Raw genomic sequence first — 26579 nt, 5'->3', positions numbered from 1 at the left:
TAAAGGGTTGGGTCCGCCCCTCCCCGCCCCTTCCCAGTGCACTGGCTCCTCCTCCGCCTGCGCAGCCGGGCAGGGTCGGTCCGGCTCCGTCCCCGCGCTCGGACAGGTAAGGGATTCAGACTGTGTGCGCCTCCTTCCCCGCAGGTGGTCGGAGGTCCGCTCCTCGGCCGCCGACCCTCTGCCCACGGGTTGTGGAGGGACCGTTTCAAGTCGCCTTATCTTCCAAGTGAGAAAAGTTAGAGAGGAAGTAGGTTGCGTGGGCAGAGCTTGCTCCACAGTGAACACTTGGGTGGGTGCCTAGGCATCAGAAAGTGAGGCGCACCCCAGGAGGAGCCCGGGGCGTAGAAGGGCCTCGCCCAGCTGTCCAGGGGCTGAGCTGGACCTCGCTCACAGCTCCCCGCTCCCAGGGGATGTGTTCCGAGAACCCGGCTAAGAAATCTCTTTCCCTGAGAACCAGGAAGTGAGGACAGCACCCGGCAGAGATGCTCCGGTCGTGGAAAGCATTGCTTCTCCACGAGATTCCAATTTGCTCGTTTCTCCTGCTTCCAAGCTCCCAGGAAATTAGAAAGTCGAGAGGGGTTGTGAGGATCAGATAAGTGCAATGTCAGACAGGCAAAGTGTACCTGACAGGCCGGCCGCTTTGCTTGGTAAAACAAGGCTGACAGCATCTGAAAAGCTTAGCTATATTCTCAGACCTCTCATTCCTGCTCTCTTGGTAGACACTCACCACCATGCTGAACATTGAGCTTGAATACAGCTCTGTACATTTATTTTTTAAATGTGATATAAGAATAACTCCTGCCATGAAATAATTGTCACTGCATTTTTTTGATCACCTGTTATTGACAGGACTAGGTCCTTCACATTTGCTGATTTTAAAGCTAATAGCAACTCTTAGGTATTACCATCTCTGATTTTCAGATGAAGAAACCAAGGTCCAGTGAATTGAGTTATTGCCCTGGTCACAGCTGGTTTGTGGAAGAGCTATATTGGAACCCAGGCCCCTGCAACCTCAAAATCCATCTTCCCTCCACCTCCCAACACTCTCTTCCTCTGATCAGAGTGCTAATGAAGCACAGTCTGACTGAATTCATTTGATAAGAATTTTTTTAATCCTATTTTGGGCACAGTCCATTGTCTGTTTCAGAAGGTGCATATGAATGGGAAGGCATTGGGTTCCACAAGCTGATACTGGTTTTAGTATATTTCTCAGTTATCAGTTTACCTTGTATTCTTGTCTGAGTTCTCTTGTTTGAAAATGTGATGTTTCTTTACCATGAAAATCAATGGTATGAGAAAATAGTCATGGAGATTATTTATTTATTTATTTATTTATTTATTTATTTATTTATTTGTAAGCAATATATCCCATTGCATTTCCATTAATCTTAAGTACACTAAAGTAACATTTTGAACACTTTGAAAGAGGTGATACTTAAGAAAATTTTTTTTTTTGCACAGATCACTTATTTTCATTATTGGTGATGCAGTAAAGCAAATGAAAGAACCACCAGAAAGTTCATTTTCAAGAGATAACCACAGTTAACATTTTGGTGCATATTCTTCCAAATATATGTGTTAGGGTGATATATGAATGTATATTTAAAGGAAATTTAAACATTTTGAGATTTAAAACTTTAAGACATATATGTGTGGAGGAATTGTTAGAAAGCCTTCCTTTTTCTGGCATCCCTATGCCATCACCTCTGCTAGAAATCTGGGTGCTGGAGAGCTACCCAGTTATTGGGTAGCTGGTTTTAAGATAGACTGTTTTTATTCTCAATTCCCTGTGTTTTAGCTCTAGCTTTTAGGATGACTAAGCAGTTCTACTTTTATGAACTTTGTCAATCACACAGTAGAAATCTGAATAAATAAGAAAAAATAATGTATATAGAGCAACTGCAAAATCTATAGGCTTTTAGGATTTCTTAATGTAAAAAAAGTCTTTCTCTCATTTAACACAAATATTGAGAGTAGCTTCTAAAGTTAAATTTTATTGGATCTCTGTCCAGAGAGCAGATTGTATAGGAGATAAGGTAGACACATCTATAATAATAAAAGCATAATATGCTAATTAGACCAGACAGCCAAATTACCTTCCGGAAGTCCTTCCAGACAAAGCCACATTGGCGGGGCTGAGGCAGAGGTGGTTAGGGGTGATCAGGCAGGCAGGCAGAGTGGTTAGGGGCAATCAGGCAGGCAGGAAGAGGAGTTAGGGGCGATCAGGCAGGCAGGTAGGCCAGCAGTTAGGAGCCAGCAGTCCCGGATTGCAGGGATTGGGCCTAAATTGGCAGTCGGACATTCCCCGAGGGGTCCCAGATTGCAAGAGGGTGCAGGCCAGGCTGAGGGACACCCCCCCTCCCGTGCATGAATTTCGTGCACCAGGCCTCTAGTAAACAATAACTTACGATAACTGTTTTAATAGAAAAACAACCAAGTGACAGTTTGAAGCAAAAGACATTAGGGAAAATCAAAAGGTTGCATTGGACTTGAAGGGATAGTAGACACTTACAAGGTGGCCCTCAAGGTGCTTGGGCAATTCTTTTACTTAACCCTAGATGACCTTACCTCCCACTTCACAGAGAAAATAACATTGTGTGGGAATTCTTTCTCTCCCTTCAAATATATCTGTACTCAAACCTCTGCTTCCCTCTTGCTAGATTCAGAAGAGGTTTCCTTCTGTTCAAAGCTGACCTCTTAACCTATACTCTATTCACTACCCTCTTTGTATCTTCAGCCAAGCTTTAAGTCTTGAAACAAATATTAAACCAGCAGTTCTCAGGGTATGGTTGGGGTGTCCCAGTCTCTTTCAGGAGGTTCATAAGATCAAAGTCACATTCAGAATAAAAGATTCATTCAGAGTGCAATGGATTTTTGTGTGTGATATATAGATTATATATATTGTTGACACTATTACAGATTTCCACCACTACCACCCATCCCACCTCCACCCGGTCCCTCCACCCCACACCCACCCCAGGCCTTCACCACACTATTGTCTGTGTCCACATGGGCTATACATATATGTTCTCTGGCTAATCCCTTCACCTTCTTTCATCCGGTTCCTCCCACCCTCCTCCCCTCTGCCATCTGTCAGTCTGTTCCATCTACCCATGCCTCTGTTTCTATTTTGTTCATTAGATTCCACATATACCAGTAAGTGAGATCATATGGTATTTGTCTTTCTCTGACTGTCTTATTTCACTTAACATACTAATCTAACAAAAAATAAGTATAATTGTGATTCATTCCTACCAGACAGCTATTGTGTTAGTTGTTGTCATTTTTCTATTTGACAATCTAAGGGTAAAGCGGTCAGTGCCCCCGACTAGTCAGGTATTCCATGTTTTAAAAATTCTTGCAGCACACCAGTTGAAAATTGCTGTACTGGGTAATAGGAGCTACAGAGAAGAGAAAAATCTTTGTTTTCAAGTTTTTCAGTCTAGCAAGGGATAAAACAATTATGAGGGATAAATGTTGTAATAGGTGTGTGCAGAGTGTCACGGGACCCAGAGAAGGAGTGTCAAGCTGAGCCAGTCTGAAGGAGCTGTCTTAAGGCAGATTTGGGTGAGGTGGGAGGATAGAAGAATGAGTGGAAAGGATTAAGGATAATTCTCCCCCATCCAAAACAAAACAAAACAAAACAAAAAAAAAACCCAAGCATCAGTAATAGCACAGGAGGACATGGTTAGGCTCAGGCAAGGAGTTTGCTATGGCTGTATCATAGGATACATGCATTAAATAATAAGAGATGAGGTTAGAGAGGCAGGCAAGGCCAAATCATCGTGTGCCTTACATACTACGACAGGAGTTTAAACTTTATACTAAAAGGTACAGGGAGCCATTTGAGAGTTTTCAGGAAAAGTATTATGTGATCTTACTTGGTTAAGTGGATTCCTCTAAATGAAAAATTGAAGGGAGACCATTCTGAAAACTTTGCAATAATCTAGGAGAAATTAAAACCTGGAAACAGTATACAATCAAGGAATGGAGAAGAAAAAGATTAAAAGATTTAGGAGACCAAGTCAAAATAATTGAATGAAAGATGAGATATAAAAGAAAAAGAAGAGTGAGGGAAGCAAAGAAGCTGATTCCTGGCTTTTTTGGCTTGGCCAATTAGGTAGATGGAGGAAATAAATTCTGGTCATATTAAATGTGAATACCTACCTCTGTCACCATCTAGGGGAGATGGCACTAAGCAGAGCTTAGGAGAGAGATTTAGGTAAAGAATGATTACTATATGAGCATTCTCACATATTAGTATATGAATAGAAGGTTGAAGTAACAAGTATATATTAGTGAATAAAATGACCAAGGTCCCTGAACTCATGGAACTTATAGTCTAATGGTGGCGACGCCAGTAAACAACTAAACAAATAAATATATGATTACAAATAAATTGTGCAGTGATAAAAGATAATTAGGTTGAGGGCAGACAGACCTACTTAGATATTGTAGTCAAAGAAGGCAAAAGAGAAGAAAATGCTAATATAGAGGCCTAGGATATAGGGAGACTTTTTGCTTATAGATTCTGGATTTTGTACCACATGAATATATTCTTTACCCCAAATATTAATTGTATGGCATCTTAAAATTAAAAATATATAGGGGAGGAGAATAATTGGCAGAAGAATATCTGAATCTATGTGTCTTGATTAATTAGAAGGAAAGGTAACCGCCTGCTGAGAATGAGGGCCATGGAGAGAAAATAAAATCACATATAGAGAAGTAAAGGTGTGAAATAGTTCACTAAGGACAATGATTGAAGACAAGTAAAAGAATTAATGGCTGTGTTGAAGGCCCAGTGGAAAAGGGGTCCCCGTAAATTTGTATTCACACCAATTTGTTGTCATTTGGTTCTCTAGCTGTATTCAGTAGCACTGGCATACAAGTAAAATTGTGAGATTTATCCCTAGCTACAGCTCTCCAAGGTGGAGTAACAGAAGAAAAAGGGGACAGAGGAAATAAAGGCTCTGCCTAGAGCAGGGGTGGGCAAACTTTTTGACTCAAGGGCCACAATGGATTCTTAAACTGGACCGGAGGGCCGGAACAAAAGCATGGATGGAGTGTTTGTGTGAACTAATATAAATTCAAAGTAAAGGAGCGGAGGGGAGAGCAAGAGAACCGGATAGAACAGCCGGATCCGGCCCGCGGGCCGTAGTTTGCCCAAGGCTGGCCTAGAGAGTAGTTAAGGTGGTAAGCCATAGGGTTTTGGCTTAGTAGGGAATGAATTGTGATCAGATAGAGCTGATGGACTCAAAAAAGGTGGAGGCGTCACAGGGAAGAGCATGTTATGTGAAATGTTGGTGGATAGACCATATCTTTTAATGCTACACAAGTTATTTCAGGATATTTATATTTCTTCTACCAAAGAATATTGCATAAATATTTAATAGAAATAAATACTGACTGGTAAACCTATTTTAAATTGAAAAATAAATCTCTTTTATTAATAGATTTCATTCCTGAATTTGTTCACAGTATTTTTTCTGAAAAAAGTAAATTTTTTACTCCTTTGTGTAAATTTCACTCAGAAAATGTCAGTATCAGGGAAAAAAATTATAATTTCTTAATTGATATTGTAGGTAGAGAAAAAAAGCAAGCCCAGAGGATAAACAAATAAACCACAATTTTAATTTATTAGGATATCAACTATAGTTGACCCTTGAACAATGTAGGGGTTGGGGAGCTGACCCCCATGCAGATGAAAATCCACATGTAATATTTTACTTCCTGCAAATTTAACTACTAATAACCTACTGTTGAAGCCTTAAAGATAACATAAAATCAATTAACACATATTTTTTATGATACATTTTTGTGTTAGATACTATATTCTTACAACAAAGTAAGCTAGAGAAAAGAAATTGTTACTAAGGCAATCATAAGGAAGAGAAAATACATTTATAGTATTTATGGAAAAATATCCATATACTGTATATAAAAGCCCAAGTGACGGTTCGACCATTCCATCAGTAGCTATGATGTGCACTGATCACCAGGGGGCAGATGCTCAACACACAGGCATGGAAACATGGAACAGACTGATGAATCTCAGAGGGAAGGAAGGAGGGGGGAGGGCGGGAAGAGATTAACCAAAGATCTCATATGCAGACTAGAGGCCCAGTGTACTGATTCGTGCACCAGTGGGGTCCCTCGGCCTGGCCTGCACCCTCTCACAATCCGGGACCCCTCGGGGACTGTTGGACTTCTGGCTTTGGCCCAATCCCCACAGGCCAGGCTGAGGGCCTCTAGTCTACATATAAGTGGACCTGCACAGCTTAAACCCCTGTTGTTCAAGCATCACCTGTAGTTGACTTCAGACTGTTCCTTTGTTATAGTGTATGTAATCAGCTGCTAACAATTCATATGTTATAGCAGACTGATATATAAGCTTATAGATATCATCACTAAAACTACTGTAAAATTTTAATGAGAATTTTTTCTATTATAGGAATAGAAGATGAACAAACCAGTAACACCATCAACATATGTGCGCTGCCTCAATGTTGGACTAATTAGAAAGCTGTCAGATTTTATTGATCCTCAAGAAGGCTGGAAGAAGTTAGCAGTAGCTATTAAAAAACCATCTGGTGATGATAGATACAATCAGTTTCACATAAGGTAACGTATAAAATTCTTTTCCTTTTAAAATTATTACATCACAATCTAGAATGACTAATAGGTATAAATGCTGTCTAATATTGCAGTTCGGAAAATAAACCTCTCCCCAGTGGAGATAATGGTAAAAAGCACCCCCTCCTTGTTTTGCAATGTTTGCTTCATTCAGCTAGGCCAGTGGTCGGCAAACTGCGGCTCGCGAGCCACAGTTTGCCGCTCTGTTGACTAATGAGTTTGCCGACCACTGAGCTAGGCTAAAATTGTGATCTTGCAAATAGGTTTTTGGATTAGAATCAAGATTCCCACTTTTATCTTGGTTCTGTTTGGCATGCCAAGGAGTAAAGTTCAGGCTGCTTCACACTGTCATTTCCAGTTTGAAGTAACAAAAATATTATAAGAATTGCTAGCACAATTCTGGAACCTAAACTTCTATGTGTATGAATCTCTAATTCACTTTAACAATGTATTTTGGGAATTCAAATGGGCATTTCCTAGTTGCTCAGAAATGTATACATCTATGAACAGAATTTTTATTTCTTAGCTAGGATTTCTCAACACTATCTTCAGATAATTTCTATTCTTCCTCTCTATTCATCTCTGCTTAATTTAGTATAGAGTATAAGTACAGATTTTATTGTGGTCAGTTATTTCAGCTCAAACCTATATCAAAATCTGTCTTTAGAAACAAGTGGAAAAGAAATGTTGCCCTGGCCAGTGTACTAAGTGGTTAGAGCATCACCTGAGCACCAAAGGGTCACAGGTTCAATTTCCAGTCAAGGGCATGTCCTGGTGTGCAGGTTTGATCCTCTCAGGCACATGGGGTGCATGGGAGAAAACCATTCAACCCCTCTTTCCCTCTCTCTCTCTCTCTCTCTCTCTCTCTCTCTCTCTCTCTCTCTCTCTCTCTCTCTGTGTGTGTCTCCCCTTCCCTTCCTCCCTCCCGACTCCTTCCCTTCCACTCTCCCTAAAAATCAATGGGAAAAATATCCTTGGATGAGGATTAACAAAAATAAGAGGAAAAGAAATGTATTTGTGATTTTCAGCATTAACCTAAAACTATGGCTCCTTTCCAGGAAATGTTTCCTCATATGAAGGATGAACATCTTAAATTACTTAGAAAAAGCTTCAGTTTAGAGCTTGCCAGCCTATTTTTTAAGATAGTTTATTGATATTACTATTAAAAACTTTGGAAGATGAGACAGTGGTAATGGGAAGAAAAAGCCCTTCTTTGCAGAATAATGGCAGCAAATAATTATTGAAAGAATGACAGAATTAGAATGTTACCAGTTTACAACTACCAATGAGTAATTAATTCATACAAGGCTCCTCAGTGAGTGCTAAAAAAAACCCACAAAGTGAAAGGTTATTGATGAGCAAGGCTGCACAAGATTTGAAATTATTAACCACAGCTTACTTAAGAATTATGAAGGGAAAATAGAGAAATTTCTCTATAAAAGGAGAAAAAAATCTGAAGCATGCCTTCTTAACCAAGTAATCAAACTTTGTGTCACCAGTAATGGCACAAACTGCCATTATGTGCCTCCAGATGTGAGAGCGAGAGCGAGAGCGAGAGCGAGAGCGAGAGCGAGAGCGAGAGCGAGAGAGAGAGAGAGAGAGAGAGAGGGAGAGAGATGGAGAGAGACAGGGAGAGAACGCGTGCAAGAGCACAACATGGCAAAATGTTATCAATTGGTCAGTTGCTGAAACTACATTAAGGGTAAATGGTTGTTCATGGTATAAGTTTATTTGAAGTGGGAATGAAAAACTGATGTTTTTAAAATTTAATTGAAATATAGTAAAGATCAAAGGAATACTTCTCCAAGTTTATGTATATTCTGTTTCTTTAAGCAGGTTTGTTAAAAATCATCTGACTAGCAGAGTTAATATATAATATATATACAATGAGTGGCCAGATTATTATGATCTCTGAACACATAATAATCTGGCCACTCATTATATATATATATATATATATATATATATATATATATATATATATATAATTAGAGGCCTGATGCATGAATTTGTGCATGGTGGGGTCCGGCCAGCCTGGCCAGGGGGAGGGGACATGGGCAGTTGGCCGGCCTGCCTGCTGGTCGAACTCCTGGTTGAGGGGACAATTTGCATATTAGCCTTTTATTATATAGGATATACATTGAGTGGCCAGATTATTATGCGTTCAGAGATATAATAATCTGGCCACTCAGTGTATATTATAATATATCATTAACTCTGCTAGGGAAGTAATAGAGCTTTGTAGGTTGAGAGCACACTCATACATCAAGTGAAATCGGAATTTGGATCTTAATTTAGATACAGCTTATTGGCTGTGTGGCTATGAGCTGCTTACTTTATCTCTTCATGCCTGGCTTTCTCATTAGTAAATTAGTATGATATTCATAGTGTCTTTCAGAATAAAATGGTTCATATGTGTATGTCCTGTAGTCCACTGAGCAAATACTCAGTAAGTGCTCAGTATATGTTAACATATTATCATCACCTTCACCATCTTTTTTCCTCTGCTTATCTTTCCTATTTTCTGTAATTCTTTTCTTTTTTTAAAATATATTTTTATTGATTTCAGAGAGGAAGAGAGAGGGAGAGAGAGATAGAAACATCAATGAGAGAGAATCACCGATCAGCTGCCTCCTGCACGCCCCTTACTGGGGATCTAGCCCGCAACCCAGGCATGTGCCCTTGACTGGAATAGAACCCAGGACCCTTCAGTCCACAGGCTGACGCTCTATCTACTGAGCCAAACCAGCTAGGACCTAGCTGGTTTTTTTATTTTCCCTTTTCTTTAACATTATAGGAGCTGCCATCAGAGAAAGGAACAGGGGGATTGATTCCTATTTTCATGTTAACTCCATTTACATACTAATTTTGTTTCTTTGTTGCTTTTAAGGAGATTTGAAGCATTACTTCAAACTGGAAAAAGTCCCACCAGTGAATTACTTTTTGACTGGGGTACCACAAATTGCACAGTTGGTGATCTTGTGGATCTTTTGATCCAAAATGAGTTTTTTGCCCCTGCGAGTCTTTTGCTACCAGGTAAACTGAGTGTGACTAGGGCATCAGCAATGAGGGTGGAAAGACAAGTGGCAAAAACAGGACCATTTCTTCTTACTCTTACTTTTTCTCATAGCAGAGAAACCTGACATCTGAGACTCCTTTTCATTCTTTCAACTGTCCCCAACTCTTAACAAGCACCCCAGACATAGGGCACTGCAGACTTGCTTGCTGTTAAAGAGATGGAGGCTTCGTGATTGAGTCTGACCCCACCATTAAAGGTAGTTTGGTGCCAGTAGGAAGTTTAGAAGGATGGGAATTAGATATTATTTGGGTTTTTTTTTTTTTTTTTTTTTTTGGCTCTTATTTTTTTTCATCCTCCACTTCCACCCCAATGGGATTCTGTAGTCATGATTTTCTTACACTGTATTCTGGTGGGTTAGTGTCTTGTTGCCTTCCTCATGACTTTACCTTTTCCCTTTGAGGTCATTAACATCAGTGGTTCTTAGTGTACATAGGAACCACCTGGGGTTTTTGTAAATGGGTAGCTTTCTGGGCTCTGTTATAGACATCATTATTGGAATTGGGTTCAGGTACTTCAGTGCTTCTTATGCAGGTGGTTCATAGACCATTTTTTGAAAACACTGCCTTACCTATCTTTACCAAAACAAAATTCTTACTAGGTAGCTTCTTGTGTGTGCTGTGAGAATATGGGGCTAATGTTGAAACTGCAATGATTTAAATAAGTGGTTCTCAACCTTTCTAATGCCGCGACCCTTTAATACAGTTCCTCTTAGGCTACCAACGGAAAACACAGTTATTTACATTATGATTCATTAACAGTAGCAAAATTACAGTTATGAAGTAGCAATGAAAATAATTTTATGGTTGGGGGTCACCACAACTTGAGGAACTGTATTAAAGGGTCGTGGCATTAGAAAGGTTGAGAACCACTGATTTAAATGAACCAAGTTCCTAGATTAACTTTTTCACTATTTCTATGGAGGGACGACTTGTATCTTACTTCATTTGGCAGATGCTGTTCCCAAAACGGTTAAAACGCCTCCTTGTAAAGAAGCTGTAACAGTCGAGCAGAATCAGATGCCTCTCTATAATAAAGACAGGTCATTTGTGATACCTGTGCGGAATCCTGAGCAAAATTATATGCCACCTGACTCCTCAAGTACAGAAAGTTTAGAAGTTAGTGATACGCGTAAGTAACATTTGCAGTGCATTCCACTAGGGCAACAATCTTTAACCAATGTACCGAAAGAATTTTTAAAACATGCAATACTTGACTATTTAGTCAGAGGCATTGACTTCTTTTCCCTTACATTGTCAAATTTAAAAAATTACAACAGCCAATACAACAATAGCCGTATGGTGTGAATAAATCAAAAGTATACCTATTTTGCCTGGCCAGTGCTGCTCGCTCAGTGGTTGGGTGTCGAACCATGACACATGAGGTCACCAGTTCTATTCCTGGTCAGGGCACATGCCTAGGGTTGTGGGCTCAATCCCCAGTAGGGGGCGAGCAGGAGGCAATTGATTGATGTTCCTCTCTCATCCATGTTTCTATCTCTATCCCTCTCTGTCTCGCTCTAAAAAAATAAATATAAAACATAAAAAAATTATACCTATTTTTTTTGTCAGAATGGCAAATTTTTTTTTTGTATTTTGAAGAATATTACTAATTTTCTTATGTGTGCCATGAGGTGAACAAGGTCGAAAATTGCTGTACTGGTGGTTTGTCATTAAGACCATTACTGCTAAAAACAAATTCTTTCTTTTGTTTGTCCACACTGGCAATAGCTCTTTTGTAGTTTTTCCCCCTCCTGACTTATTAGGCACCATCATCATTGTATAAGTCATGTTATCAGTGAGTAGAGGCCATAAGTAAATACTTACATAACTTGATTATTTTATGAAGAAAACATAAAATTTTTATTTAAAAATCGTTTTGCTCTCTCTCATTGTGCCTAATCCAAAGTAATAAATACTTAAATATAAAATATTTAAATTGATAAAATACTGGAATTACTAAAACCACTTTTTTATTGAAGCACTTTTTCCCTTACTTTATTGACATTATAGGTTTTCACAGTTTTTCATTTTACGAATTGAAGGATGTCACAAATAACTTTGATGAAAGACCCATTTCTGTCGGTGGCAACAAAATGGGAGAGGGCGGATTTGGAGTTGTTTATAAAGGCTATGTGGACAACAGAACTGTGGCTGTGAAGAGGCTTGCAGCAGTAAGTTTTGTTTCCAGGGATAAAAAGATTTAAAGGAAGAGTTACTTCCTACTGTGCTCTAGAATAAGTTTTAAATTAATCTTTAGGAAATATATTATTTCAGTGCACACTTTCTTTAAATAAACATCATTCTAAGCTGGTAGTTCTTAAGATTTAAAAATCTGTTGAAAGCTATGGGTCCTATCTCTACCCAAAATGTAGTTATGCACACATACATTATTCATACAATTATGGGAGATTCACAAAATAAAGTTGAGAACCCCTGTTTTACGCAGTGCTTCATGCATAATAAAGATTAAAATGGTAAGATACTAAGAACATTTTATAAAAATAACTTTCTTGTATTCTCTCATTTAAAAATAAAGTTTATAAAATATACATTAAAAAATGAAAAATTTCTTTTCTATATCCTTTGTTTCCATTTCTGTTAGGGTATTCATCTTTTACTTATTGATTTGTTATATTCTAGATTTGTTGTTATTTTTTTTAAATATCAATATAGTACATATTTATATGACAAAGAGAGTCACCCTGTTATATATGCTAAAAATACTTTTGCAGGTTTTATTTTTCTTTTTGCCTTTAAATTAACGTGTTTTCTGCTCCACAGAATTTTTTTCAAAATGTTTATGCAGTAAAGTCTCATATTATTTTTTTCACTCCCACAATAACTCAGTGAGGTATATATGTTTACATGGTTTATAAGATTCTTTTCCTTCTACTAACCAGCCATGGGACCTTGAGCAAATCACTAATATTTCTAGTTCTCAGTTGTTCTATAAAATGGGGAGAATAATGCCTTGCTATTTTAAGGAAAGCAGTATCAGCCAATTGATGTCTTTAGCCATGTTCTAGCATTAGGAGCCTTAGGGTTATTGTATTGTGTTATATTGTATATTATTTTTTCAGGTGGTTGACATTAGTAATGAAGAATTGAAACAACAGTTTGATCAAGAAATAAAAGTAATGGCAAAGTAAGTTTATTTGGCGGTGTGATGCAGTGGAAAAGAGCATGGCAAGGAATGAGGGATCTGGTTTCTTACCCAAAGGGTACTGTGAAGTAGTGATATTTTCACATATATACAAATGAAATAAAGGGTTTAGATTAGAGCAATTTAAAAAATTTTTGACTACAATTTTATAACTAAACATACCTATATGCCTGTAGATTGAACAGCAATCATTATTTTAAATCATAGAAAGTTATATAGAATTTCAACTTTCTTTCATTATCATGTTTTCTGCTCCCAGGATTTATGAGAGATAAATTGTAAGTATATAAAAAAAGTATAGTATAATAGGCTCTTCGATATAAGTTAACACCCATAACTTACGGTATGGGAAGTGTTATATGCCAGAGTGCTTAGAAGGCCTTGACCCAGTACGCTTGAAAATTGTTGGGCATCATCAGGAAAAGTAACAGAAACAAATTAGGAAATTTATTCTAATAATTGTAATAATAGATACTTGAGTTTACATAGTGTACAAGATACTGTACAGTATATTTTATGTGCATTGTCTCATTTAATCCTAACAATAATTGTTATATCCTCCCTCCCAACATTTTTTTTTCCCACTGAGATTTAGAAAGTTCACATAGCCAGTAAATATTAGAGCTGGGTTTCAAATACAGATCTGTCTGATTCCAGAGCTTGAGCTTTTGATATGAATTTTACTAGACCCATTGCTATAAATCACCAGTTCTAGTTGCTTAACCTCAAGAAAGAAATAATAGACTGGAATTAATTTACTTACAGTAAAAATAATGCATAGTGATAAGAAAAATTAAAACACTTTTACAATTTGTTCTCCTCATTTCTACCCCTACTCGCCAATCCTAAAGTAACTTTTTCAAACTAGGTATATATCTGGGAAATATTTTTAAAATAATAAAAATCACCTCTTAATTATATCACTCAGAGATAACCACTGCTAATATTTGATGTACTTTCTTCATGATCTCTGCATAGTATTTCCCCAATTCATTAAAAATAATTTTAAAAAATTTTAAATTATTGTATAAAATTCTGTCATATATGAGGATTATCTTTTGTTTAATCATTACCCTAGTACAGTGGTCAGCAAACCGCGGCTCACGAGCCGTGGTTTGCCGCTCTGTTGACTAATGAGTTTGCCGACCACTGGACTAGACTAAATGTTACCGTGTAGTTGGAAGCTGTGAGGATTAGGCAATTGTGGCATATTGTGTGCAAAGAGGTAAAGGGTAATATATGATAGTGGTCGGCAAACTCATTAGTCAACAGAGCGGCAAACCGTGGCTCGCGAGCTGCGGTTTGCTGACCACTGCGGCCTAGTAGGTTTATTTCTGATTTTCAATATTATGAATTAAAGCTCCTTTACTAGTAAATCTCTTGGTACATAAATCTTTATTTTATTTTATTTTTTATATATTTTATTGATTTTTTACAGAGAGGAAGGGAGAGGGATAGAGAGTTAGAAACATCGATGAGAGAGAAACATCGATCAGCCGCCTCCTGCACGCCCCCCACTGGGGATGTGCCCGCAACCAAGGCACATGCCCCTGACCGGAATCGAACCTGGGACCCTTGAGTCCGCAGGCCGACGCTCTATCCACTGAGCCAAACCAGTTTTGGCGGTACATAAATCTTTAAATGCAATTCTGTTTATTTCATCAGGATAGAGTCCTAGAAGAATTATAGTTCAGAATACATGAACTTTTTAAAGACTTTCCAAGTATATGTCCAAATGGCCTTATATATAAGTTATGATAATTAATTCTTTTATCAGCAATGTATTACAATTTCAAACTTCACTGCTACCTCACCACCATTGAACATTATTACTATTTTTTAATAAGTACCAATCTCTGGACCTTACTAGAAGAATAACCTTAGCCAAATTTCTTAACTCTCTATCCATTAGTTTTCTCATCTATAAAATGGAATAATAATAGTTCTTTCTTCATTATGTTATTGTGAGGAATAAATAAACAAAGCAGGTAAATTATTTACTATAGTGCCTTATATACAGTATAAACTCAGCAAATGTTATCTACTGATTTCTAAAATGTGCTCATTTGCTGGACCATGTAGAATTTGTCATTTTAATTTGCACTTTATAAAATATTTTTGAGGATAGACTGATTTCAAATCAAACTCTGATTTGAAATAACGAAATGCTAGAATTATAGATCATTTTGAATGAACAAATGAGTAAGCAAAGGATGGAATATTTATCATGCTCTAGGTACCTGTCAAGGCTCTCATATATTTGCTCATTTAATTCTCACAGCATCCATGTTACATAGGTATTATTATCCACTTTTAGCAGGCAAATTTGCTGAGGCTTGGTGAGTTGTTAATTTGCTATAGTTCACATATCCAGGAGGTGGCAGAGCTGGACTTCAAACTTAGCACTGAACACTGAGTCCAGTTTTCTTTCTGCTGTATCGCATGTCTGCAGTTTTGTTATACTTGAGCTCTCTTTAGTTTTTTTACTCTCACATATATAAAGAAACTCAAGTTAGGTTATAAATAATCAGATATGATGAAATATCAGAAATGTGTAGATTAGGTGTGATTAAAGATCAGATGTCTGTAAATCAGTAGCACTTTGGATGTGTTAGAGCATTCTTGAAAGGGTTTCAAACAGGTTTCAATGGATTTCTTGAAATCTTATTTGTGCTATAATTGAAAATTGTGCTAAACAAAAGTAAACATCAGCCTAGTCCTTAACCAAACTATCACAAGTTCCAGTGGTCTGAATTATTGAACTTTTACTATAAAATAGAAAGAGGTTTTGCTTCTAAGTTGATCAATATTGACTAAAAAGGGAAGTGTTTGCAGAAGATTATCAAGTTATAAGAAACATATATAAGCATATATTATATTAAGCATATTATTTTCTTGATCTTTTTTTCTAAAGCTCTAAACTGAATAACTTCGAACCTACAGCTGAATATATATGTGTATCACAATAATTTTGAGTGAAAAATTATTTGTCACAGGTGCCAACATGAAAATTTAGTAGAACTACTTGGTTTCTCAAGTGATGGAGATGACCTCTGCTTAGTATATGTTTACATGCCTAACGGTTCATTGCTAGACAGACTGTCTTGCTTGGTAAGATATTTGTTCATCAGATTTTTGGCTTTCTGTTTCTTTGTTGGATATTAATATTCATCTTGTGACAGAACCATTTAAACTGCATCAATCTTAATATTTTTCCTGCTCTATGAAAAATATACATTTGATATGCAAAAACTGGGGTTGCCATTCTTTTAGGTGATCATCTAAAATGTAAAATATTAGTCAAGACTAGACTTTGAAGATGTTCTTACATATTTTTTTTTAATATATTTTATTGATATTTCACAGAAAGGAAGGGAGAGGGATAGAGAGCTAGAAACATCGATGAGAGAGAAACATCGATCAGCTGCCTCCTGCACGCCTCCTACTGGAGATGTGCCCGCAACCAAGGTACATGCCCTTGACCGGAATCGAACCCGGGACCTTTCAGTCCGCAGGCCGACGCTCTATCCACTGAGCCAAACCGGTTTCGGCTGTTCTTACATATTTTTATTGTCAAATGAGAAATGTTAACCCCTGTTTAAAAGTTGCTTAGGAACATTTTCTGTTACGTATTTACTGTTGGTATTTTTATCCTCCTAATTTTTAAATTGGTTTGTTTCTTACTTCACAAGGATGATACTCCACCACTTCCTTGGCACATGAGATGCAGGATTTCTCAGGGTGCAGCTAATGGCATCAGTTTTTTACATGAAAACCATCAAATTCATAGAGATATTAAAAGGTAAATGCTACTTTTGGAAAAACCATCTTTAAAGAATAATTTGCCCTCCCTCGTTCTATTCACTATGTACATGCATGTCTCAATCTAGAGCACTCCCAGATTATAGATGTCCTTTTTCTCCCCAGAGTTCTGCCTTTATTTAGACCCTGGCTATCTATCATTGACTTTATTACAAACGGTCCTGATCAGACTTTAACCTGTCTGTACCAGTACTTACCTATTCACTACTGCATTGCCAGGTTATGACCCAAAAGATCAAGCCTGAATACCAGTTTATTGAAATTGGTCATACGTTTTTATATTTTTTATCACTATTACATGGTGCTCCATTTGCCTGAAATGCCTTTCTTTGTCTCATTTAACCATCAACTTCTAATAATTATTCAGGACTAAGCACATTTTTCCTTGGAATTTTCTCCAGTTCTTTTATTCATATAGTTGTTCTCTCTGCATTTTGTACCTAAATATCACCATTATGGTGTACTTATTGGATTTTTAAAAATTATGCATGGCCACAGCCAGGTGACTCACTTGGTTGGAGCATCCTCCCATACATCAAAATGTGGGTTTGATTACCCATCAGAGCACATACCTTGATTGTAGGTTCAATGCCCAGTTGGGTCATGTCAGGGAGGCAAGCAATCAATGTTTCTCTCTCACATTGATGTTTCTCTCCCTTCCCTCTCTCTAAAAATCAATAAAAATATATCATCAGGTGAGGATTAAAAAAATATTTATGCATATACCTTTGTCACAGACAAGATTTGAAGATTTCCTCCATGTCCAGCACTGAGCTTAAATACTATAATATATAGGGAGTCCTCAGTAAGTTTTGTGAAATGAAAGTAAGTGTATGAGTGAATGCATATAATGAATGAAGGAAGATCTTTTAGCTATATTCTTTCTTCTTTGAAAGATTTCAGATAGTACAAAAAATAAAAAATAAATGAAAAATTGAGATACTTGGGTTAGAAATTTGTTTTTAAATGAATTTAGAAATGTTACAAAAGGAGTTAAGAATGGTGCTTTGGCAGACCTTAAGGGAAGTGACCCTGTGATAAATTATTTGTAAAATAATGAAAATATCTCTCACTAATGTTAATAGCATTATTTCAATTTTATTTTCTTAAATTTTTTCTCAAACAAAAGGGAATATAAGATAGTCATTTCTTTTTAGTTTTAATCTGAAATCTAGGTTTATTTACACAAACTTCAGGCTTTTATGATGTATATTATAACATGGTACACTCTGTAAATACATATATACATACATACATATATTCATGCAGCTATTTAAGGAACCATTTGACTTGCCTGAAAAGGACCTGGAGAGTATTATGCTAAGTGAAGTAAACCAGTCAGAGAAAGACAAATATCATATGATCTCACTAATATGTGGAATCTAATGGACAAAGTAAACTGAGGAACAAAATGGAACATGAAGCAGGGATACATGGAACAGACTGGCGGGTGCCAGAGGAGAAGAAAGGGGGGTGGGGTGACTGAATAAAGAAGGTGAATGGATTAGCTAGAAAACATATACGCATACCCCATGGTCACGGACAATAGTTTAGTAAAGGCCAAGGGAGGTGGATGTGGAGGTGACTGGAGGTTAGCAAAGGGAGGATATCTGCAATAGTCAACATTAATTTTTTTTTAAATATTGTTTTATTGATTTTAGAGAGGAAGGGAGAGATATAGGGAGAAACATCAATGGTGAGAGAATCATCGATCGGCTGCCTCCTGCATGCCCCCTACTGGGGGGGATCGAGCCTGCAACCCGGTCATGTGCCCCTGGCCAGAATCGAACCTGGGACCCTTTAGTCCACAGGCTGACGCTCTATCCACCGAGCCAAACCGGCTAGGGCAACATTAAAATTTTTTAATAAAATTTTTAAAAAATATATTTTATTGATTTTTTTACAGAGAGGAAGAGAGAGGGATAGAAAGTTAGAAACATCAATGAGAGAGAGACATCGATCAGCTGCCTCCTGCACGCCCCCTACTGGGGATGTGCCCGCAACCCAGGTACATGCCCTTGACCGGAATCGAACCCGGGACCCTTCAGTCCGCAGGCCGACGCTCTATCCACTGAGCCAAATCGGTTAGGGCAACATTAAAATTTTTTAATAAATTTTTTCCTCTGCAAATTTTACATATTTTTCAGTGCAAATATCTTACTAGATGGAGACTTTACAGCCAAAATATCTGACTTTGGGCTTGCACGAGCTTCTGAGAAGTTTTCCCAGACAATCATGACTAGCAGAATTGTGGGAACAACAGCTTATATGGCCCCTGAGGCTTTGCGAGGAGAAATAACACCCAAATCTGACATCTACAGCTTTGGTGTGGTAAGTTTCATATACCCTCCTATATAATAAAGATGTCTTATGCAAATGGTCGGTACACGTTGAAGTAACGACCAACTGCGCAACCACCCGATCACGGATCAGCAGGAGGGTGGGACAGCAAGCTACAAGCAGCGGCAGAGAGCTACAGGAGGGAGCAGGGCAGCAAGCTATTGAGGGGAGGGGGTGGGGGGGCGGAGCAGAGGGAGCTACAGGAGGGCGGGGCAGCGGGCAGACAGCTACAGTAGGGCGGCAGTGAGCTACCAGTATATATATAATCAGTAACAATAATCAGCCATTCTGGTAATAATTATGAAATTTAAGTAGAATATTTTGAATACACCTGCCTTGCTTAGCTCTCTGTAAACTTTCACTTTAACCTTTAGTTAAATGAGAAAGTTATAAAAACTTCTCCAACTTTGTAAAGTCTTTATATTGATTTCTGAAATTACTGCAAAAAATTATTTTTGGCTACACTATCCTAATGAATTAGTATGAAACTTAAATTAGTGCATAAAATAAATGTCATACAGTATGTAATTTAGTGTCATATTTAAAAATGAAGTATTTTTTAAAAGAAATATGCTTTGGCATTCTCTGATCTACCAGTCTGTGCCTGATAACTTAAGTTGGAGTGAAGAGTGAGTGGGGGTGGTTGGAGAAATTGGGTAATTCACCATTAGATTCCACATATTAGTGAGATCATATGGTATTTGTCTTTCTCTGACTGGTTTATTTCACTTAGCATAATACCCTCCAGATCCTTATTTTTTCATATGTGTTTTATATATGGAAATTTAACATCATAGCACTGTGAACTTAAGGTATAGGGTTTGGGATATGCCTAAAGTTTGGAAAATAATATTCTCCTAAGAGCCAAAGAAAATTATTCTTATGAAGAATTCCCTGCAAAACAGGGAAAGGTGTGTCTAGACCACGTTGAGTGGAGCTGATTGTTTAGTAAGTTGCCAATAGCAAGAAGTGCTTGTGGGATGCGTGAGATCCATGTGAAGCTTCAAAGGATGGTGAGAAATGACCACAGCTCGTGTTCTTTCTGCCTTGATACCTAAAAGACATAATGCAGTGTGTGAAAATGATTAACCAGATTTCATAACCAAGATTCATAATTCCTTCTAGTTTCTATATGTTGCCTGGAGTGTGACATTAATGGATTTGTTGTTTTTCCTCTTCACAGGTTTTACTAGAAATAATAACTGGACTTCCAGCTGTGGATGAACACCGGGAACCTCAGTTGTTGGTAATTGAAAGATTCATTTTTTTTCTAGTCCTTTTCTCTTTGCATGTATAATCTAAATTTATATGGATAAATTTGGTATCTAGAAATATCATTTGCTCTTGGCAATTACATGGTGGCATATGGAAAGAGAATCAAATATTCCTAATTTCAGCTCTACCATGAAGTATTTGTGAAGCTTGGAAGAGTCAGTTATTTATTTTGTATTCTAGTTTCTTTGTGAGTAAATCAGAATAGAACTATATGATTTCTGAGGTCATCTCCAGTATATTTTTACTTGTTACTTTCAGAGTGATTACTAACAGTCATTCAGCTCAAAGGGGAAAAACAACATGGCTTTCATCTATTCAAATTTGTATCAGAATAGAATTCCTAGCAAAAATTCCCTATCCATTTCTATTATTAAGTATTTTATTTATAAAGTTATCATAGAAAACATCACCTATGTGTTACATTAGACATTCATTGACAATTACACAAATAGGCTAACTGAATGCTAAAGCTATGGGAAAATTATGCCACGCCCACTTTTCCCTATGTAGTAAATTTTAAGAACTTAGAGGCTCTTTTTATAAAACTGAAGATTTATAGAAATATCTGTTTCCATGTATAAGGTTTTCTTAAAATTAGTTAAATAACTTCACTGACTTCACTATAATTAATGTGTTCTAAGAGGACAAACCAGTGTGACAAATTCAGACAATGTATGCTTACCAGATTATTTTCCCAGAAGGGAATTAGAAAGTCAAAAGTATACTATATATGCTCAAGAGCTGAGTACTTTACTCGTTTAAGAAAAGCCATGAGTACAATATCTATATATTACAATATTGCTACAGATTAAAACTTTATATTATAAAGATACATTATAAAGCTTTCCATGGTTTCCTGGATATGTAGTAATGCAATATTACATGTTATATAATACTTCACATTAAAGTATATTTAGAGAACATGATGTTATTGTAAAAGTTATTATTTTTATAATGAATTTTTTACCATGGTACACATAAATTTAAAATTCTCTGTCTCATTGGTGATTGGTGGTCAGGAAAGAAGCCGAGGCTGGAGGTGCAGTTTTTGAGCCATTAGTGTACAGGCATAGATAAAGCTTTGGGTATGGATTGAATTATGCAGAGAAAGTGTGTAGATTAATCATATAGGAGGACAGTTAAAAAACAAAGTGTTTTGCTACCTTACATTTTACAAGGCCTACCTATCTAAAGGCCTAAAATTTTCCATCTTTTCACCTGAGACATTTTTTCTCCTTCAAAATATTATAAAAGCCTTGAAATTTTGGTTTGAAAAAGTATGTAATACAGAAAGACAGAGTCCATCTCAGTCACAAGTTTTATGGATCCTCAAATAATAGTGAAAATAATAATACTTCAAGGAAGATTATACTCTCTGACTTATTATTCTTAAGGTTTGAATGTGACATGACTATAAAGTAATAAGATTTTAATGCAAGTATAATCATATCACTATATTATGCTATTACCCAAATACTTTCAAAATTTTTCTTTTGGAAGTGTTTCTGGAGACTTTATAGTCCACCTCACAAAATAGTCTTTGCGATTGGTATGTTTCCTAGGACTGCCTTAAAAAAAAAATTACTGCACACTCGGGCTTAAAATGACAAAAAAAAAAAAAAAAAAAAAAAATGTGTTCCCACGGTCTGGAAGCCAGAAGTCTGAAATCCAGGTTTTGTCAGGGCCACATTACTCGGAGACTCTAGGGGAGAATCTTTCCTTACCTCTTCCAGCTTCTGGCGGCTGTTGGCATGCCTTGACTTGTAGCCACATCACTCCAGTTTCTGCCTCAGTGATCACATCATCTTCTCTTCCCTGTCTGTTTTCTCCTCTTTCTGTCTCATACAGATGCTCGTCATTGGATTTAGGGCCCACCTGGGTAACTTAATGACATCTGCAAAGACATTTTTCTCTAAATACAGACACACTCACAGGTTCTGGGGATTAGGACTTGGATATATCTTTTTGGGGCCACTGCTCAACTATATCATCCTAGTCCTATTCCTCTCTCCCTGTTCATTACTTTTCCACCATGGCCCTGCCTCCCTTTTCCTCCTTCTTCTATCTCTTTGATTCAACAGTTTGAGTACTCACAGAGAAGTTTGAGTGAAGGGAGGGGAGTCTGTTTTCAGAAGTTGGAACTGTGTTATCAGGAGCAAATCAAGAAGCAGACCACCCTGCGCTGGCAGCCTACTAAGTGCTGCAAATGGGAACATGACAACAGTTAGTTCAGTAGCATAAATACAAAAATTAGACAGCAAATGAAAAGTACCTAGGAGGTATGTATGTATGTATGTATGTATATAAGTATAAATAAATAAGGTTTCTTCTGTATGTCTTCAGTTCTTAACAAGTTTATAAAAGTAGACAATAAAATAAGATTACAGCCCAGCCGGTGTAGCTCAGGGGTTGAGCGTCGACCTATGAACCAGGAGGTCAGGGTTTGATTCCCAGTCAGGGTACATGCCTGGGTTGTGGGCTCGGTCCTCAGTAGGAGGCTTGCAGGAGACAGCCAATCAATGTTTCTCTATCATTGATGTTTCTCTCTCTCTTTCTCCCTACCTCTCTGAAATAAATAAAATTATATTTTTAAAAAAGAGTACAGTTTATTATGAAGTAGATTAAATAATTAAGATTATGTTCTGATTTTTTTCACTTTCATTTGAAACTCAAAGTTTTAACACTTGTTTTAAAGCTAGATATTAAAGAAGAAATTGAAGATGAAGAAAAGACAATTGAAGATTATGTTGATAAGAAGATGAATGACATTGATTTCACTTCCATTGAAACTATGTACTCTGTTGCCAGTCAATGTCTGAATGAAAAGAAAAATAAGAGACCAGACATTAAGATGGTATTAATTTTTATACTTATTTAAAAAGTGAAGGAGGTGGGATTTGTCATTTTTTCCTTAAGTGTGCATTTCAAAACAACTATTTAATACAGTTCTTTTTGTTGTTGTTTTTTTCTCTCTGTCTTTATAAAAGGTCCAACAGCTGCTGCAAGAAATGATGGCTTCTTAAAACTTTAGTAGAATAGACTCTTGGCTTTTTAATATACAGCTATCAGAACCATTTTCTAGGCTAAATGTTCTGATAAACATTCTCTTTTACTTTAACAAGGCAGCATGATGCAGTGCAGTAGTTATTAAAGTTTATGTAGAACCCCCAACATACAGAACAAACAAAAGTAGAGCTGCCATATCAACGCTTGGCCCGAACTTCTTAGTGTCACCCTCCATTCGTGCAGTAATCCCTGAAATGTCTTCTTGAAACCTCACCAAACACAATTTGAAAACTACAGGATTAGCAAAAAAGAGGACTGGACTATAGAATGAAAAGGCCCAACTCCGCTACTAATTTTCTATAAAGCTATGGTCAGTCTCTTAGCTGCTTTGAGCTTGGTTTTTTTCACCTGTACCTCTCTGACAAGTAGTCATGAAAATCAAAGGATGCAGAATGTTTACGAAGTACTTATAAAGTGATATAAAATTTAAATTTTATATAGATGATTATAAAATTTTTACAGTCATTTTTTATAGGGTCATGTTCACAGTGAGCTTTTTTTAATTTATTTTTTTATTTTTATTGATTTCAGAGAGGGAGAGAGAGATAGAAACATCAATGATGAGAGAGAATCATTGATCGGCTGCCTCCTGCATACCCCACACTGGGGATCAAGACCACAACCCAAGCATGTGCCCCAACTGGGAATCAAACCATGACCTCCTGGTTAATAGGTCGACGCTCAACCACTGAGCCATGCCGGCCAGGCCACAGTGAGCTCTTTTAAGCAATTATTCATCACAAGCCAAATATTCCCAGATGATATTCCCGTGATATGGCCATAATTAGATTATGTTACATAGCAAAGTTGATGGAATTTTGCAATGCAGTTAAGGTTCCTAATCAGCTGACTTTGAGTATCAACAGGGACTGTGCTGGGTGGGCCTGACCTAAGAAGGTGAGCTCTTGCAAGAAGTCTGAGAGATTCTCCTGTGGGCCTTGAAGAAGGAAGCTACCATGTTGTAGGAAGGCCACATTGGCTAAGACCTCAGGATCACTTTCAGGAGATGAGAGCTACCTTCTGGCTGGGACTTCGGATGTATATCCACAAGAAACTGAATTCTTCTAACAGCTTAAATTAGCTTAGAAGAGTATTCCAGACTTCAGATGATGCTGTAGTCCCGGCTAACACCAAAGTTTCGGCCTTGTGAGACCCTCAGTGAATCTAGCTGAGCTGTGCCTGTACTTCCTACATACAGAACTGTGACATAATAAATGAGTTGCTATAAGCTACTAAGTCTATGGTAAGTTATTATGCATCTATAGAAAATGAATGCAGATATTCCCTTGGTGATTCTCCCATGGTGATATACCATCATGTTCACAGATTCTGTTCACGCTCAAGGGGTTGATAGGGATTAAACAGTGTGTACACCAGGGGGTTGCAGTGTACTGACTTTCACTGGATTTCTTGATTTTCTCAGTCCCTTCTCTTTTGTTGTTTGTTCTACTACAGACAGTGCTGGATAGTAGTGATTAATTGATTTTTTTTAATGACTTTTAATAATTTCTCCTAAGTTTAAAATTTTCAATTGGTTTATATTATTTGAAAATTGATTTTTCAGATTTGGGTGAGCAGAAGGAAGTAATTTACTAAATCATGAAAACTGGCTGATAGAAAAGCTAATATGTATAGAAGAAATAACAAGTGGCTACAATTATTCACTCGTTCATTCAGTAAGCTTTCTATCTTTAGTTCTTTCATTAATACACTTAGAACAAGAGTATGGACAGTGAGCTACAGTAGAAAATGCTCATCCTCTATATTGCATCATTTAGACCTTCCTAAATGCTCTCCTGGGAATCAAAAATAACACATCTTTCTAATCACCTTTGTAAACTCAGTATTTAAGCAGAAAGAAACATTTGCTAGTTGAAAAGGGAAAAGAAAAATAAGTAAAATGACTTAGTTAAATCAATCTCAAAGGGAACCCACATAATTTGAGGCATGATATGATACTGAACATTATTGTATTATTTTAAAATATAATTAACTATTTCTTAAAATAAAAGCATTTATGTAAAATTACATATTTATATCTCTGATTGTAAACTGTTACCAAACTATACTCAAATTTTTTAAATGAGTAAACTATATATTTTATTTTGAAATTTTTGTAATGTTATTTGGTAGATGTTTTCATTCCATCAAATGGAATTGATATCAGATTTACCACAATTAGGCATAGCTTCCCCCACAATAAGACTGTCCCTTAACTCTTTGGGCAGCAATAATACAGTAAATCTAAGAATCACCACACTGTTTCATCTTTTTGTCTAATGGCATCTGATGCATCATGGACCACTGAACTTGTGTGACTCACTCAGCTATGGGACTGAACAGCAGGGGGGTTGTCCTCAGCTCACACATGAACATGACTTTCACTAAAGTTCTGAGAATAATGTCCAGGCTATTTGTACTGTTTCCCTCAGGCAGAAATTAAAAATGTGGGGTGACATGTAGTTAAAGCTTTTTCTTAACTTCATTTGGAATATGCTTCCCCCTAATTTTGTATAGAAGCAGAAAATTTTAAACAGAATTTTGAAAAAAAAAACTTTTGACAGGTTTTGCAAGTTTTGATGTGAACTTTTAATGTTTCCTTCAACAACTGATTGTGCAAACCAATGAGCAATGACAGAGTGGTTGAGAACCACCCATATACCCCATTTCCAGAAAGAACAACTGTTTTTATTCCCATGTTTCTGACCCATTGGTTTGCTAGTTAGCCAACTCAAATTTTTAAATTGTTTTCCCTCAACTTAATATGAGGAGCAAACAGGTAACAAGAACAATTAGTCAATGTTTTGCTTTATTTTTCTAATATATAATTAAGAGAAATTTAAGACATTCTAAAGCATTTATGGCTCTGTCCACTTTTTTGTTCTGTAAACATATAAAATGGCCATAGGTCTCAGCCATTTATAGTGTTATTATTCACTTTCAAAATCAGCATATATTTTATTTTTCCAGATTTATTGTGATATTCTTGACAAATGAAAATTGTATATAGCCTGGCCAGCATGGCTCAGTGGTTGAGCATCAACCTATGAACTAGAAGGTCACAGTTCAATTCCCAGTCAGGGCACATGCCCAGATTGCGAGCTCAATCCCAGGGGGAAGGGGGCATGCAGGAGGCAGCCAATTGATGATTCTCTCTCATCACTGATGTTTTTATCTCTCTCTTCCTCTCCCTTCCTCT

The 26579-nt window shown here is 37.0% G+C and overlaps 1 protein-coding gene across 2 annotated transcripts; it reads left to right on the top strand.

The window, feature by feature from the left end:
* Window positions 1-35: 35 nt before the first annotated feature.
* IRAK4 (interleukin 1 receptor associated kinase 4) lies at window positions 36-24614 on the top strand. Of its 2 annotated transcripts, XM_080660685.1 has the most exons (12): window positions 36-106; window positions 6455-6624; window positions 9527-9672; window positions 10667-10843; window positions 11725-11885; window positions 12795-12859; window positions 15874-15988; window positions 16570-16679; window positions 18847-19030; window positions 20223-20285; window positions 23010-23168; window positions 23302-24614. In XM_080660685.1, exons 2-12 carry the CDS (start codon window positions 6464-6466, stop codon window positions 23335-23337), a joined length of 1377 nt encoding a protein of 458 aa, XP_080516811.1. In that variant the 5' UTR covers window positions 36-106; window positions 6455-6463; the 3' UTR covers window positions 23338-24614. The 2 variants fall into 2 exon arrangements, with proteins under 2 accessions (XP_080516811.1, XP_080516812.1); XM_080660686.1 differs by lacking the exon at window positions 9527-9672 and having other exon boundaries at window positions 60-106.
* Window positions 24615-26579: the final 1965 nt, after the last annotated feature.

Source organism: Plecotus auritus (genome assembly GCF_963455305.1).
Source record: "Plecotus auritus genome assembly, chromosome: 3".
Classification (NCBI taxonomy): Eukaryota; Metazoa; Chordata; class Mammalia; order Chiroptera; family Vespertilionidae; genus Plecotus; species Plecotus auritus.
The sequence above is the reverse complement of the archived record's forward strand: the minus strand, read 5'-3'. Positions and strand labels throughout refer to the sequence as shown.